We start from the raw sequence: 17,833 nt of genomic DNA, 5'->3' as shown, positions 1-17,833 counted from the left end.
TTCTACGTAACCGGGGAACGAGCCGTGATTTCATTTTTTTTTTACAAATGTGTCCACAACATTAAGAGCGCTGAGTCCGTGATTAACCTTTTACGTTTTCACGTACCACTTCGTACTGTCAGACACATTTCCATACCTGCCAACCTGACGAACTCAAAATTCGGGAGACGGCCCGCAGTGCGACGGCAGGGGGCTGCACTGCACATTAATTTTGTACACTCGAAATAGCATTGCCACCGACTGTATTGTGATTCTTCTACACCGTGTCTAGCCACTATCGGGTCGAGTTGCATCGCGCTATAGTTGCTTCGTCATCTCTGGCTCTCCAACACTGCATTTTGCGTGGCCGCTGCCATTTCACCGATGATGCCTGTGGTCTTCGTCTGTCTAGACCTGTAGTGCTTCGCTTCATCACACTTTGGAAACATCTTTCGGAACAGCGGTCACACGTAGTCGCCCATGCTACGCGGCAGGTTGTGCTCAACCAGAAAACCAGTGTAAAGGCACTTGGCACATATAAGGAACATGTGCATCGTAGGAGACGAAACTACTGTACGACAGTGGACTGACGATACGACAATAGCACGTCTTCTCGAGAAACGCGGACACGATGAAACACGCGATCTGCTGCGATTTCCATCCATGGATGGTCATGCCGCAAAACATGTGTTACAGGCTCTGTCTAATTCTTCAGGAATACATTTGCGCAGCTTTTAGAGGAAAATGAGAGAAAAAAATCCCAAGGCCCCAATTACCCAGGAGATTGGAGGACATTTTCGAGTAATCAGGAGACTGAACTAAATTCGGGATGAAAGTGAATGAAATTGTCCTTTCTGTGTGTTCCAGCCTCAGAACATCAATTTCTCATGTAAATCTGGGTGGGTTGGCAGGTATGCATTTCCCTGTTCCACGTCAAGGACATGGCTGCTCGACAGTCACCGCCTCGACGAATACAAACATATTTTAATGTTTTTGCCAATTGCATTGATTTATTTCATCCGTGTTTTAATTATTTTAGACAGGAGGTGTTCCAAAACCTCAGCTTCGTGTGATTGTTTAATGAAGGTGCACTGCTCTGCAGGCTTCCGCTGTTTGTAGGCACCATTTTAAATAAAGTGTTATTACTATTAAGTATTCAGAAAACCCAGGGAAAAGCTCAGACAGCACAGCCAGTGGTAGGATTCCAACCCACCACCATCCAGACTACAGCACGACCAAGGAGCTACCACCAAGCGAATGCTTTTATCCACTCGGCCATGCCGTTGGTCCATGGGACCTTACTGTCCTCACTTATGAGATAAAACGCCAGTTACCACCAGCAACACGAGTCAGAGTGGTAACAGGCTCGATTATGCTACTATGTCAGGGACAATTTGAGAAGAGGAGGGGACCACTTCAACAGATATAAGCTGCAGAATGGCATCAGAAAACTTTTTTTCAGCTGATAATCAGCAGATTATATGCATGAAATTACAGCATACAAAAATTGATGAATTTCTCTGCTTGCTTATTGGGCTAAATTGCTTGGCCAAACAGAAACAAAATTTGAAGTTTCATATGCACACGTATACATATCTTGTTTAACTGTGTATGTAGTGCTAGGGGATGGGTCGTTCATTGTTTCATTCTGTCAACCTAATAGCATGTTTTTGAGACTTCGTCTGTGAGCGTGTGCCTGCTCTCGTCATCCCTAGTCTCAGGTTTTACCATCATGTATTCTAGTATAAGAGTCTCTGGTCAGGTTCAAAGTACAGGCTGCCACATATAGTATAAACCTCAGGGTGGTACAGCTTTCATGCAGGCTTCTCACCCGAGCAGCAGCTATATTCCAGATCACCTTGTGCTGTAACATTATCCTCCTGCTCGGGAGAGGATGCCAAATGCTTCTATGTTATTTGCATCCTGCCTCCTTGTCTCCCCTGCCAAGTTCATGCCATCTTCAAAATATCTGACAGCACTTGTGACATGCAATCTTTGCATATATTATTGCTCAATAGTTCCTTTCATTTTTTGCCTCCAATTTCACATCAGCCTTATGCTTTGAGAGAACCCCATCTACAGATGGGATTCTCTCCAAGCAGAGAGAAAATATGCAAATACCATATTTGTAGGAATTTACAAACTTTATGTAAAACAAACCCAAATATGGATAATTATGTAAATTAAATTCTTGAGAAAACAAGATATATTCCAAGATATTGAAATCTTGGCAGCCATTTCAGCCCTTTGCCAAGGAGTTATGCATGCGTACGATGCTTACATGAAATACTGCTCCATGTTGTACCTGTTTTCAACGCCCACTGCTAGCCAGTAAGTATAAAAAATTAAATTTCACGTTACAGCAATGTCACAGCTCTCAATGGGGATAGGTAGTATTAAACAAAAAGTGTGTGGTGAACACGCGGACACAGGTGGGCACACATGCAGATGACGTTTGTACGAAGGGTTGCCAGACGACAATAAGAAATACCACCAGGCACAACCACGGTCCTTCAATACTCTTTCTGGCCAGGAAACTCCGCTCGAATACAATAGACTAGGTCACTTAGGGACAATTGCTCCCGCTTGGGGCGATCCCGTCGTTCGGGGCGAGACACCCTTGTAGAGCAGACGATGTTTCCGCAGCACTGCGTGTTTTCAGGGAATAGTTGACAAGCTACATTTTAAAGTTCATTTCGTGTTCATAGCAGAAACAATTAACTCTCGAAGCGATTCATGATTTGAGCCAGCACATTTCAGTTCAGTGAACATAAATTTGCAGATTTGTCACATATATTGCAACTTTCATTGTTGTCTTTCTTTGACACGGAAAATTTTAATTTTGCTCTCACTCGTGGTCCTCAATGATGGTCTAGAAACATATTATTGCATTTTGTTGCACAATCACTCAATCCAGTGATATATTGTAAGCTAATGACGCTTTCCGTAGTTATTGCGTGAGGGTGAAACTTTCCAAACGTGTGATTTTCTTGTTTTCCTCCTAGCAGTTTGTTGTAACTTGAACAGAGATAAAATTACGAGGTCATTCTATTTCAGCGCAGATAGATAAGACTTCAGAACAAGTACGTATAGAAATCCTGTATTTTAATAATCTAAAATCATCTCCGGTGGTATAAGAGCCGGGGGATACACATGCTATAAATCGTATGGCTCGATCGCTTTTGGTGAGGAAATATACTTATATTGTTTTTTGATGTGGTGGAGTGCCATGCACAAGGTTTAACATCTCCTAGAGAGCAATTTTACACACTTTGGGAAGAGATGATGGGAAAACTCGTTGACAGATATCACAACAAAACAAGGCGCAGTGATTTGTGCCGCCTGAATGTAGTTTTGGACGAATACTCTGTAATTACGAAGGAAACAATATTTTCCTTTGCTGATTCCAACAAGATGAATGCCGGGTTGTTAAATTAACACGGTAGAATTTTCTCTTGCTGAAGTGTGGCCTGATAGCGCTTTCCAACTATAGAATTTGGCTGACAAGATTCAGATGTCAAATTCAATGCCTACACTATCGTCGCGTTGTAGATAGCCTCGGCATAGGAGTCAGATCAGTTCCAGGACATTTCACTGAACAAACTATTTAAAATGGTGGAATGGAGTTTTGGTGGAGTGGAATGGGGAAACTCCAGTTACAAGACCAACATGGTGGTATCTGGCAGAAAAAAAAAAAAAAGAATAAAACTGGAAAGAGATAAGCAGGGGAAAGGAGAGAAAATCTCTTGTGTTAGCCTTTCTCTTCAAATTCAGGATGAAGACAAGGAAACTATATATTTTTAGCACTATACACGGTCAAGGGATTTTTCCAACATAGTAGCGTGTTTTTTACGTTTACGGACGGCATCTGGTAATAAAATTCTTTCAGTTGTGAGTAGCAGTGGTGGTGTTGAGCCTATTTCTTCTTTTGTGCCATCGTTTACGTTGGCTGCTTGCAAGCTATGAAGACATTAAAACTTTTCAGGGGGTGACAAATTTGACTAGCGTAGGTGAAAGGTAGTATCGTCAATCCCAATATTCCTCCTAGTCAGTGCCACTGCAGTACTATACAGCACGGTAATGGTGTCAAACAACGTAACTCCAGCAAATTTTCTTGGTTGTCATTTATGAACGCAGACACGCTACAATACCTATACTGCACCATAGGTGGGGACTAACGCGTTACAAAGTAGTGCGTTACTGGGAACGCGTTACATTCGAGTAGTGGAATATGGCAACGCATTACATTTGGGAGAAAAGTAATGAGTAACGTAACGTCGTTACATTTTTAACAACTAACGCGTAACGGCGTTATGCGTTACTGCGTGTTCGGGAACTTGAAAGCTTGAGCAAGGACCGGTGTCTGCAGAATCCAAGAAAATCCCCGATTTTTTCTATTCATCTTCAACAATGACAAGAAGGTCACATCAACACCCACGAAGAACGCAAAAGAAGGGTTGTTGATCTACCCTGGTTGAGGTGTCACCTTTTTTACCACCTCTGTTTTTCACTCCCTCTGGTATTTTTCGGACGAATGAGGCAAAAGCGGCAGAAAAATAGCCTCTACCCTCTGAACAGGTAACAAAGTACCAAGGAATTGGCTGTTGGGATTTGTACTGTATGAGATAAAAGGTCACCGTCTCTATCAATCTTGACAAGGAGCACTCACTGGTCATTAGGCGTCCTCTCAGCCCAACGGGCGAAGCTCACCGATGAAAATTTTGAACATCAACTACTTCTGCGTTTCAATCAATCGTACATGTAAGTTGTGTTCATACGTGACCCTTGTTTGTGCCCAACATTGCTTGTATTGATTTACGGAATGCACTTATGTGACTCAACCAAAAATGGTACATATTATAAGGACAACTGGTGAAGTAATGCAAAAGTGACGGCATTACTTATCAGAAGTAACAGCGTTAGTAACGCCTTACCTACTACCGCAACAGTAACGAATAACGTAACGCGTTACTTTTTGAAAAAGTAGTGAGTAACGGTAGTGCACTACAAAATAAAAGTAACTTCCCCACCTATGGACTGCACACACAAATAAGTGTAGACAACACATGACAAAAATTACCGCCATATACCATACAACAAGCATAGACATGTAAGCGACAAGGAGATCTGTGGAACTACCATCTGAATATTTTCATTTAACATCCTTCCACCCTGGAAACAACACGATGAGAAGGAATATGACAGGGAGGAGCAAAAGAGGAGGATCAGGCATGGAATGGGCTTTGGAGACTGAGAATCTGGTCTGAGGTTACGAAGTGTACTTCTGACATGCTGTAAAAGCTGTTAGTAAGAAATGTTCTGCCATGTTCCGAGAAGTTAATCAGGCCCTCCTCACGACGACACCGCATGGTGCCAACCGTGTGTCAGTAAAGCAGCTAATACCTTTGGACACACAGTGTATGGGGCCAGTTGGTACATATCCCTTGGCCAGGCGACAACAGAAGAAGGAACGAGATTGCGTCGTCGCTGTCTCGTTCCTTCTACTGTTGTCGCCTGGCCAAGGAATATCTTTGGAGGTGTGCACATCAAGTGATGGCACGTTCCAAACCAACAATACACAATTTTAAGTGAGTTTGTTTGCTTTGCTTCCGTGGGAGGGAATCTGAATTTTAAGCCAAGGTAACTAAAAAAGCAACTTAGCAGCAATCAGGCACAACACATGGTAACTCTGTGCAAGTGTACATGTAAAAGCGGGAGCCCGTATCTCCCATCTCCCGGCATTCGCTCCGTGGAAGCCTCTCAGTAAGCGGCTACCAGTATGCTTCACAGTGCTTGATGAAAGAGGCAGTTCAGCAGGAGGTGTGCATCAACTGCCATTTCCATCTCTGTAAAGCCGGCACTGGAATACAGGAAATGCTACAAGCAGCTTTTCAAAAGTCCTGTCTAAACTGATCGAAGTCATCCGAGTGGAACTCATGTTTCAAAAGTGGATGCCATTCCTAAACACTCATGGAGGAACAAGAAACGAGAGAGAGAGACAAACGGTGAGTACATGTTACTTGTCACCTGCTGCAATGAAGAGAATGTGTCACAGAAGTCACTTGCACTGACTGGTGTTTGGCCATCAGACAGATTACAGATAATGCAATGACAGTATACGGTATCAAACAATTCAGGAAAAAGGTGCTGAGGTAAGGTTCCCGAGTTGTTTGATTTCATTGATTCTTGGGTGTTTGGAGGCTTAAGTGTTCGTGTCTGTCCTTCAATGTAGCCTGCCTCAGCTAATTCCCGTTGTTTACAGTATATGGTATGTGCCAGGAAATCCTGAACTCTGCTTTGGCAATTGGATCGTACACAACGAGATGCGCTCGCACGTGAGTCTGTCACCACAAGCGAATTTTGGTGAAACATAATGTTCTGTTACACCACTGGAGAAGACGATATGATCTGTTACACCTGCACAGATCTCCTTAAAGAAGAATGAAAGGTCGCTGGTTCAATGATGTTGAAGAGATTCACGGAAACTCAGAGACAAATCAGGACTAAGTGACACCCAGAACTACTTTCGTCAGCGGCAGGAACGCTGGAAATGCGTGCAATTACAAGGACACTACTTCGAAGTAGGCAATATTTCGAAGCCAGTTAACAACACATTCGCTCTCCCTCAAACACACACAGCAGTCCCTCGCTTAAACTATCAGAATTCGTATTTTAGACGAGCGACGAAACAGCTGTGGATTTAAGCACAAGAACCCGCTATTCTATGGGTAAGAAAACGGCCTTCAGAGACGTTCACACAAGGGCAACAACAGCTGCGACCAATGCAGGAATGAATTCCGCCAAACCATATGCAGGAAAACCGCACCATAGCATACTGTGGATACTGTGTTGCTCCAAACTTCAGAACATAATTGTCCAGCGATGTTAAGCGGTGACTGTGTGTATAATATGTTAAATATCCTGTGCTGCGATATGCAGGTGTAGTGGGTAGTGAGTAACGCGAAACGAGTAGCTTTCGCTTTGAAGCGATGTCGTACAATTAGTATGTCGTATGACACAAATGCGCAGCATTCTCGTTTAAACAATTAAAATCTCAAGAACAGTCCATGAACAGTTGCGCAGTAAGCGTTAAAACATAGGGGTAATTCAGTGTTGGTGATTAAGCCTATCGCGATAGGTACCACGAAGAGCACGAACAGAAAGTTAGGTAGCCTCAGCAAGATTTGTCATGCACCGTAGTTTGTGGTGACAACTTGACAGAACTATGTGCTCCGCTATGGTGCAGCGCACACGTGAAAAAGATTCGGCATTTAGCTAACATACCTTGATGCTGGGAATCGTCCATGTTGATGTGACGTCTCCCACCAGCCGGATGTAAATACTGCGTAACTTCCTCTTTTCCGTCGTCTGCTGTTGCAGCGTTGCAGCACACCTGTTGGACATCGGCATTCACAAGACTAAAAAGAAGAGGAAAAAAAGAAAAGAAAAAGACTAACAATTCCTATGTCAGTCGGCGTCAAAGGCGTCAAACGATCTAATACGCCCTCACATTCGCATCTGTTAAGAAAATAGACGGATGGGGGAAATGTTGACCAAGTCCTGAGGCTACTGGGGTACAAAACCGTTATTTGTTTTTTACTTTCATCACAACAAAACAACATGATACGAAGCAACAACTACAACAAATCTAATGTTCTCAGTAGATCACATTAAAAAAAAAGAAAAGAAAGAGAACGCACTGCAAGGTTAGAAGTACATCCAAAACGGAACCCTGAGACTGAGGGGAGATTCGAAGACTGGAGGCATGTTGCGGGGGTAACGCTTTCGTATATGACAACATATATTCCATGTATTCCATGCAAACGGAAAGTGAAAACGGGATATATACTAAAGCGGAACTGATAGCTGCTTGCCTGCTTGTTCGTTAGACAGCAGGTTCGCAGGGACGCAGACAGCAAGACCAGGCCTGTCGTCCTTGGGAACTTTACACGGAAGAGAGGATTTCACCTCGTTTTCCCTCTCCCAAACGTATGGTTTCTATGGGGGGGTTTGAACCAGGGTTGCCGAGTTTTGCCACTCCGGAGTTGGAATGATTCCGGAATTATTCCAGATTTATCAGAGCCCGGAATGGAATTGGAATGGAATGACGGAAACTATCCTAGGAATGGAATGGAAATAGGCAGTTTTTCGCAGGAATGGAATTGGAATGGTCTGGGCGCCCCGGTGGCTGCTGGGCTAGCCAATACGGTTACCGGTCCATTTTCTTTTATTGATGGAATTAACGGAATGGAATGGGGTTGCCACGCCCATTGCCACGCCCATTATCACAAATCTCCATTCCTCGGAATGGAATCCCAGCCGAAAAAAAGGAAATGGTCCAGTTGGAATTTCTAATTGGTTCGAATGGGACCCAACAGGTCCCATGTCAAAACCTGTTGGATCGTTCAGTTCCAATTGGACTGTCCAGTTGGTAGTTGAGCACCAATTGGAAGGTCCATTTGGTTTCATGCACTCCAACAGGACACTCAATTGGACATCATGGGTCCAATTGGTAGTTCTGATAGGGAACTCCAGTTCCATTTGGTCTCTCGGTCTCCAACTGGTCCAATTGGCAACTGATTCCAATGTAGAGTTCTAAAGTAAGTGATGGTACTCAGTATTCCCAATACAGTTAGTCAGTGCATGTGTACCTAAACTATTAATGCTATCAATAAGCAACAGTAATTTATATTAACAGTATTTATTTTAAGGATTAGTTTGTCCCCCGGAGAGCGAGATTTTTCGGTATAAATAGCAGAAAATGCGTAAATTAGGTTTCATAGCCACAGCTGGATAGAATATAAAATGATAGCTGCAAAGAAAGTTCGTGGTTCTACATCGCACGAGTAAAGCTTTCGCTGTCTTCACTTCAGTTTGAAACCGAAACTTTGATGCTCTCATCGTCATGTCTGACAGTCTGACGCAGCGCATCGGCATCACCCCACCAAACAACGAGAGCAGAACTGGACGAAGTCACAGTGGTGATTGTTGAATGCGAACTTAACTAAATTGACGCGGCTAGGACGTGCAGGCGTGCAGGCATCCAGGTGCCTGGGTGCCTGCGCTGTCCACCCGATAGACCAGTTTCCGCGGGTGACGTCACATGGCCGGTGTGGGCAAAACAAATTAACAGAGAGTCCGGGACAATGAGAATAATTTGACACAGTTTGCCAGAAATTACGATTCGACAACACCTGAATCAATCTGCAATTACATACAGCAATCGGGAGTCGCGTTCGTGTGGTTGCCCACACAACAATGGCGTCTTTTGTTCGTAAACGGGGGTAGCCAACAGTATCATCATCATCATCATCATGTTTGAACTTTGAACAAGTTTCCGTTGGCGTCGGACGCGTAGCGCGCGTAGATTGTGCAACCGTGCAGCTCCGTGAATGAAGCGTTTCTTCGGGTTTTGTAAACCGTGTAAGAACGCGAACATAATTGTATCTGTGTCGTGAGCTGCTGTGTTATGCGTAGACTTTTCTCTTCGCACCCGTGCACCAGCTGTGTTACGAGAAAGGACAAGCGGCCCGTGTATGACAGTTGTGAATTTCCTGAACTCTCAAATGCGAACTAAGGTGGGTGATAGTAACTCGATAGATATGTATGTTTATCTGAACCTCCCTTATGACGTGTCATCGCCTTGCGTCAGATAGCTAATAGCTTTTTAATAAAAAAACTTGTATTGTTTTTGTTTGGAAATGACCATTTGTAAAGTACTTCGTTCTGAGCAGTTCTAGTCAACAAGACTAGTCCGAACGTACAATAAACAAGTTGTTACCTCCTGCATATGTTCGTGTGTGATATTCTCTGATGAAACCGTAGCTGCATGTAGCCCTATGTGGCAGACCCGCAGGGCTACTTGTTTCCAATTGGAGACCCTACTGAGTCCACCTGGACCATTTGGATAGAGTTGGTTAGCTACTATGGGACCAATTGGTAAGCCTGAGCTTGCCAGTTCTTTGTAATGGGGGGACCGGGGGGGACCAATTGTTTTCAACTGGTTTCAGTCCAATGGGTGACAAAAACACTTCGACTGGGAAGTTCCGCAACCCTGGTTTGAACGAACACCACATAAATAGAGAAAGCCTGCTTAATCGTCGATGTGACGTAACAACTAATACCCTAATAATAATAATAATAATAGTGTTTTCAATGCCGGTAGCCAATCACGAACCAGCTTTCAGCGGTCGTAGCCATGGAGACGAACCACCGTCGTCTGCGAGCAGTGATGGAACGTCTTCGCGTACTAAACGGGAAAAACTTTAAAATAAACCTCCAAACGGTCCCATATCTTTCTCATGACTGATTTTCTGGAAAGCGTGTTGCACTTTTTGTCTACATATTCATGTCTACAGGTTCCAGTTCGCTGCAATCATTTCAGAGTTCCTGAATTCGCAGTACGGCGAATTGCAATAGCAGACGGATTCTGACTATACAGGGTTTTTGCTCTAACGTGTGCAGAAATTATATTTAAAGCGAGCCATAAAAGAAAAGTAAGTGGTACTTTTCTGCTATTTGAGTAAGAAACAGGTACTGCTTCACTAGTAGCACCTGTTTCTTAGTCAAGTAGCTGAAGAGTAGCACTCGTTTGTCTTTTATCACTCGCTTTAAATAAAATTTCTGGACACGTACGAGCAAACACCCTGTATATGTCCACTTTTTTTAAAAATTCCGTGTTAACGCCGCGAAGCAACTGTGGCTATGAGCGGTGTACAGATGTGGACAGAGAGAGGACAGCAGGAAGGAGCGAGGGACAGGGGGGTCAGTATACGTCCTGGGCAGACTTCAAACTGTGCCGACATTCGTCTGAAAAGTCTGCCGGAAAACCCCAGTGTATATGTCCACGTTGCGAAGGAAGGAGAGGAGGCAATATGAAGGCCTTCTGTATCTAGGCGGCGTTGGTTTGAACCCACAAAATCCCCATGCTGCACCGCTGGTCGGCTCTCTGGCCCACCCACCATAACGTAACCAAGGAGTCTGGCGGCGGATTTCTGGCACATAGGACTACTCAGAGTTAGCGCTGCGAAGCGGCTATGAGCGGTGTACAGACTTACTTGGGGAGGGAGGGCTCCCACTTACTATTATATTACTAATGCATGCTTCCAGATTTCCTGTATCAAGCATAGTAGTGCATGAAAGTTCCTTTGCACCTCTCCATTAGTAAGTTCGCAAATAAACTCCCAGGTAAGATCCCAATTACACTTATGGGCTCTAAAGTAGAAGCTTTACAAGTAATGCCAAGGATACAGTTAAATCATTACACATGTTGAAGATGCTAAAGAAAAACCTTATGCTGCATACTACTGGAAATGTCTCAAATTACTTTTGGACAGTCGCTTGTGCAGCAACCCCAGTGGTGAACCCCTGTAAGCAGGACTGGACTCTGTCCTCAGTTCTACAGATGTAATAAGTGCAGATTACATTGAATCATGGGTCAGGTGTTTTTTTATTCAGCTGTGTAATTGTCTATCAGAATAATTTACTTACATATGAAGGCTAATGGCAAAACCAAAGCAATTTTGCAACAAACCAGCATTTGATGGAATTATGGAGAACAACCTGGAGAACAAATGCATGACTGTACAGAAACCTGACCCTCAGAAGTATCAGACGGCTTCTGTATTGCATGGACAGCAGCACTACACAAAATTGCACTTTCAAAAAGTATACAAGGTCACTCCTTCCACTACAAAATAAAACAAAGAGTCCCATTGAGTATTGCCTTGAGGTGCTGCAGCTACCACAAGTTATATTCGTGTTCAAAGTAACTAACCTTTGTATTATCAAACCAATGCCTCCCCACCCTACCTGTACCCACGTGATGCGCTCAATGCACACAATTTGCCATCAGTTCAGGCATCCGAAAGTATACGCAACAGCTTTGCAAGAACAGTTTTTATTTTAAAAAATCCTATTCACACTTTGCAGGTTTCAATGCAGTATTCAACTTTTGTGATCACATAAAAGCATAGATACACCCCAATGAAGAGCACAGAAAAGGTACACCACTGTGTGGGAAAAAGAACAACTGTCACCAACATTTCTCCTGCTAATGTGAAGCAATTCCTAGCTATGTACACGATGTAAGAAATATATATATATATATAATATATATGTATATGTACTCTTCCTCCACAAAATCTGAAGACTTCTTGAAATGGCTTATCCCCCCCGACTCACCACCAATTACACAAATTAGTTTTCCCAGGAACACGCAAAAGAAAAATAACTTCCACAAAGGCTCAACTTGCATCACTATGTAGTAGTATTTTGCTTGCTTGCTTAACTTAGCTGCATACCTGCAGACACTTCAAGAACCTATAACACACTCGTATACATACGTCATTCACACCTCTATGTACAGAAAGGTTAAAAAACAGTTTGAAGTGCCAACACCTAGCATCAGCTAGCCAACTAGCCGTCCAAAACAACCCTGACTAGCTCGATGGTTCAAAGCTGCACCGGAGCCCCGAACACATGCCGAACCAGACGACAATGAAGAGGAAAAAAAAAATTTTAACGTTGCAAGCAGTGCACTCTGGTTATGGTTGGTGAAGTGAATACGACACATCACAGTTAAAACGACTGCATCGAACATTGCGAGGGTAATTCAGAACTCTAGGCACAGTTTCAAACGTGGCAGCATGCACCTACAACATGGGTTGATAAGAGCTGTCACGAAGTTAAGTAACACTAAAGAACACGCATGTTCATAAACAATCCAATATCATATATTGGCATTCCTTCACTGCTAAATTTTTATACACAGTCTCCAAACCAAAGCATCTTTTTCCTACTCCAAGGAATGTCTACTGCCAGGTCTTTTCACAGAGCACCGTTAATTTCACTTGCCCTCTAAAGCAGGGCAAGGGACGTCAACACCTGAATGGGGAAGCCGAGCAATGGATAACAAAATGCGAGCAGACAAAGAAAAAGAAAAGAAAAAACTAATGCAAGACATTTGCACACATTCAACATGCTAACCTACGCTTCAGTCACTTGTGTTGAAAACAACTCGTAGGGGGAGAAAAAAGAGAAAAGTCAGCTCCATCGTCACGAAGATGAGGCACTTCGACAGGAATCAATTTTGTCATTGGTTCCCCCCCCGCCCCCCCAAACCTCCACTTTCCAGGGTATTATGTACATTGATCGTGCATACAGATAGGCATGCAGCGGTAAAAATGAAGTGTGGTCTGACTCAATTTTTTTTAAAGACAGGAGTTGGGAGACTCCAAGGAAAAAAAAAAAAAAAAATTGCCCAGAGAATAAATACACTCAGAGGAAATTCTGTTGAGACGGCATTTCACGCAACTATGACAGGCTGAGAAAAAGGCAGCAGGCATTGGCGACACCAGTCTCCTCGTGCGTTGGCAAGATCGAAGAACCCCACCGAAAAATGTTCCCGCAGCCTGCGAAACTAAAATCACACTTAAAAAGTCACTTAAGATCAAATGTAGCATGCATGCACACACACGCACACCACACACATCCTTGTTCACCAGAACAGGCCTGCTTGCTTTCAATACCTCGCTGTCAGTTGAGAGGCACCACACAGATCTCTGGGTTCACGATGGCATTGTTTTTCCACCTCTTCTGCCCACAGCCACTTGGGAGCAGCAGCAGAACTCCTCAAGCCCAAACACTGCTGCCTGCACGTGTTCAAAAAAATTTTGCTCCCACCAGTCAGGTGGGACCCAACTCCTGTCGCACCTGGAGGGTCTGTTTAAACAATTTTTCTTCCTTCCCTAAAAGTTCCTCTCTGCTCAAATGGCCTCGGCCGAGTGCACCACCTAACACAGTCTTTGGTACAGAGAAAACTGCCCAGAGACGAAAGACCCCATAAAACCCACACATGGGATAGCTAGAGCCACAAGAGTCGCTGCTGCTGTTGTGGCTGGACCTGACTAGCCTCACCGTGGTGCCTGCGTGAAGGTGTCAAGTCGCCTATAGAACAAGAGATATGGCAGCAGGGAAGTTTCAAACCGCAGGAGGTCATTTGGGGCAATGGGGGTCACAGACTCATCATCGCAGCGAAGCCACAAGCGACCGGCAGGATGGTATGCATCGGTGACGTAGTGTCCTTTGTCTGTGCGCTCACCACTATGGCTCAACACTGAAGGGAAGAAACAATTTGCAAATACAAGCACTGTTAAAAAGAATTCGAGCAATAATATATAAGGTACAGTCAGAAAATAACTGGAAATGAGAGCGTGTGCTGCCAACTAGTGAGTATCATGGTAGGTAATTTGGCATCCACCACTGAGAAGGCCATTGTGTGTTGAGTGTCAAGCATGGAAGGTCTGAGTTTTGCACTGTGCTAGGGGGAGATTTTTGTATGCAGAAGGTTAAAGTCACTGAGATTTATCGACGGATGTTTATGATCTGTGGTGAGGAGTGTGTGTCACGAAGCCAAATGTACGAGTAGGAAGCAAAATTCAACCATGGCCTCATTCACTTTAAGATGCTCCTCAGCCTGGACGTACAGCTAGCGTTTAATTCAGACACAGTTGAAGCCGTTGCGAACCCGACCCGGGAGATTGGATGTGTTACTGACAGTAACACACCGAATGCGGGTGAATCACACCTGATGCAGGCGAATCGATGTGTTACTGTCGCATACAGTAGCTTACTGTATGCGACAGTAACACATCGATTCACCTGCATCAGGTATTCAATGGTTTAAACCGCGCAAAGACTCATGAGGCTAGCAGTACGGCCAGGCCCGTGAGCGCCTTCAAGGCATGTGACGCTGTTTCGCAATTTTACATAACACTCGCACACATGGCTTTGTGACGTGATTTTTACCAAATTACTAACATCCCCCGATGAATCTCAAACCCTGCTGCATGCAACAATTGCACCACTGCACGCAGTTCAACTTTGGTGCAACCACAGACTTGTCATGTTTGACGCTCGACAGACAATAGACTTCTCAGCAGCAGGCACAAAACTACCTACTAATGGTGAGTTCGCACGGCCATTTCCCGGCAGCTTTGCCAGATTCTGAGCAATTGCATTCTCTAGGTCACAATGTGGCAATCGTGTGCGTTCTTGTGGCGCTTTCGTAGCTCGAGGAATTCTCCCGCTAGCACTTTCGCTTGCCCAGCCTCCATACAGGTATCATCGCACCGGCATTGCAAGGGCAACGCCACCTAGACACAGAAGGCCTGCTCATTGCCTCCTCTCCCTCCTTGGACATTGGACATCCCTCCCTACGTGGACATTAAGTCAGAATTCATCTGCTACTGTGATTCATCGTTCTGCGACTTCAAGAACCCGCATATGAATGCAGTTCACTTGGAACCTGGAGACCTAAATATTTAGACAAAAAGTGCAAGAAAACCAGTTCGGAGAAACATTGAACTTTTTCACGCTTTATTTCCAAGTTTTCCCATTTAGTACGCGGGGACATTCAATCACAGCTCGCAGACAACGGTGGTTCGTCTTCATGGCCACGACCGCTGAAAGCACGTTCGTGATTGGCTGCCACCGTTGAAAACGCGGTCCTGATTTGCTGACTCTTAATTGTTACATCACGACAACGAGTAAGCAGGCTTTCTCTATCTAGGTGGTGCTGGCAAGGGCCCCTATGCCGAAGTTACCATGGGTTAGCAGACGACGGAACACAAGCGACAGCCCTGAGCATGATCCAAGCGACTAAAACCGCTAGCTTCTGGGCACCCATGTTCGGGTGATAGCTGATACGCTAGCTGGCAGCGCACTCTCTCCTTGAGAACTGCATACGGCACCACTTTCGTAGTGAACATCTAACACTTTTCTGGTTATTTTCTGGCTGTGCCTCGTGCACTGAAGTCTGACAGTTATCAAGTTTCTCACGGTAAGCATTATGAAACTCTTGACATTGCAAAACTTAAAAATAATGTTTCCATGTGAGCCTTATTTGTACATTCCATGCAAATCTGCGGCAGAGAGACACTCCCGTAAGGCCTCACTGCTGCTCACGCAGCAGCAGACTTTCTTTCAAGGGAAAGTTTGCTCCCCAAAGTAAATCAAATAAACATGTCTGTCAGGAGCATTTGACTACTGTACAACCAACACTCTTGAGAGCCCTTTCGCTCGAAATCGACGTCCAGTAGACTCAGTAATTGAACACTCCCGCTAAATTCAAACAGATTACTAATTTTTGTTTAGCCCACTATGATTTCAATGTACCGAAAATCCCCTTCATTCAGAAGGCGCTTTTGCATTGATACCTGTCCAAGCAATTTCTAGCCTACCCGGCCCGGCCCGCCCCAGTGAAGTGGACTGCAAAAGTTGGCAGTGACTATCAAAAAGTAGGGTTCAATTCCGATCTAGGCCCGGCAATGTACGGGCTCGGGCCCATTGATGTGAAACTCGAGCTTGGTCCAGGCCCCTTCCCGGCCCGGCCTCTAGAGTGAACCATGCCTTTAAGTTGTCATCACAGAATAAGAAGCAAAATGAGGCCCACCTGCAAAGAGCTGATAGCTACGTCGCTTCGCATTCGTGGTGCGTTCCTTGGAGAGTAACCCTGTGGGGAACAAAAGCAGGAGTGATGGCGGCAAAAGATAGAAAACGAAACTCTAGCCGAGACAGCACACATTACTCACTGCGGTCCAAATCCAGCTTCTGCGGGATGGAAATGCTATTCATAAGCTTCTTGCAGCCTCCGTTCTTATCATACACAAAGCGTTTCAGGTGCAAAATGAGCACCTGCGGAAGCTTCTCGAGGGTAGTGCGACGCTGTGCTTCCATCTAGTAGAAAGAGCAAGTGCAATGCGGAATTTTTATGAATTACAATGTTTCTGTGCACGCCACTCTAGTCCAGCAGGATAAAACGCTCAATTTTATTGGGGAATCCAGTGACAGCGACAGTTCGGAATGCTGAGAAGAGCACTGAGCGCTGCACAAATTTTGGCCTATGGCCTAGGGGTTGCACGTCCTATACAGGAAGAGCACTTGAAACGTGCACAGCAAAGCACAGCACTTGGTGTTGGATCAAATCGGAACACTGTGGACTTCAGCACATAGTACTGTAACACGTGGCCATGCAATGCTGTGCTACATGGGCCACTGAGTGGTAGACAATGCTTTCTGATGCAAATGCTTGGGGACCAGCAAGAAGCTACCAAAGGGTCAGGCTGAGCTACACGATGCTCTTACAGGGGTGGACTTGAATCGTTTGGAAGTATTGTCCAAGCTCAACTTCCGCGGAGCCGAAAGAGCCACTAATCATAAAAGTACGGTGGGTGTAAACTGGACCAGAAGCTATCAGGTACCGAGGCAGCCAGCCACTCACAGAACAAACGCTTTGTTCTACTTTAGCTATTCACACACATATTCACACGGTCTCCCCTTCCCACTTTCACCCTGTTGAAAGGGTCACCCCCTCTCCCACATGAGCTCTAATCCAGAAATCATTTAGATTTATTTTTCTATTTTGTTTCATTCTTTGCTTCTGCCTGAACCACTTAACACTATGTTAGCAAATGAAACATACAAATATTATAACTAGACATTTTTGCTAAGGGAAGGTGCCGTGTAAAACTCAGCAGGCAACCCAACAAAAGAGGGTATGCTTGACATCCAAAATTCTCATCCCCTTCCATTGCTTGGAAGGAGTCTCAGAAGGTCACACAGGGATTAAGCACTAGCTTTCCCAGGTCTGATTATCATACCTCTTGGTTGCTTTTGGCACTCCAGTAATCCTGCACACACTCCTCAGCTGCTAGGTGAGCCAAAGCATCTTCCACCGATGCAAATCTGTCCTAGAGCATGAATATTGAGAGTCAGCATTCCCAGCCTCGTGTCTTCGGGTTATACCCGATGAAACCCTGTTTTTACCCTCTATTTTCAAAACTAGAAAAACCTG

The 17,833-nt window shown here is 44.6% G+C and overlaps 2 protein-coding genes across 3 annotated transcripts in view; both read right to left on the bottom strand.

Moving 5' to 3' along the window:
* The window catches only part of LOC135378312 (E3 ubiquitin-protein ligase MARCHF6-like), a 53,530-nt gene extending 46,171 nt beyond the window's left edge, over positions 1 to 7,359 (bottom strand). For both annotated transcript variants that reach the window (XM_064611309.1, XM_064611310.1), the window contains exon 1: positions 7,264 to 7,359. In XM_064611309.1, coding sequence (XP_064467379.1) covers positions 7,264 to 7,285 — 22 coding nt within the window. In that variant the 5' untranslated portion in view covers positions 7,286 to 7,359. The remainder of the gene's footprint in view (positions 1 to 7,263) is intronic.
* A 4,503-nt stretch (positions 7,360 to 11,862) lies between these two features.
* Positions 11,863 to 17,833, bottom strand: part of LOC135378311 (ubiquitin carboxyl-terminal hydrolase 10-like) — a 38,385-nt gene continuing 32,414 nt past the window's right edge. Inside the window, exons 13-16 of the mRNA XM_064611307.1 lie at positions 17,640 to 17,729; positions 16,572 to 16,716; positions 16,433 to 16,492; positions 11,863 to 14,095 (exon numbers count right to left, since the gene is read on the bottom strand). Of these exons, the coding sequence (XP_064467377.1) occupies positions 13,893 to 14,095; positions 16,433 to 16,492; positions 16,572 to 16,716; positions 17,640 to 17,729 (498 nt within the window). The 3' untranslated portion in view covers positions 11,863 to 13,892. The remainder of the gene's footprint in view (positions 14,096 to 16,432; positions 16,493 to 16,571; positions 16,717 to 17,639; positions 17,730 to 17,833) is intronic.

The sequence above is a fragment of the Ornithodoros turicata genome, chromosome 1 (assembly GCF_037126465.1).
Source record: "Ornithodoros turicata isolate Travis chromosome 1, ASM3712646v1, whole genome shotgun sequence".
In the NCBI taxonomy this organism is placed as follows: domain Eukaryota; kingdom Metazoa; phylum Arthropoda; class Arachnida; order Ixodida; family Argasidae; genus Ornithodoros; species Ornithodoros turicata.
This window is presented reverse-complemented; position numbering and strand designations above follow the sequence as displayed.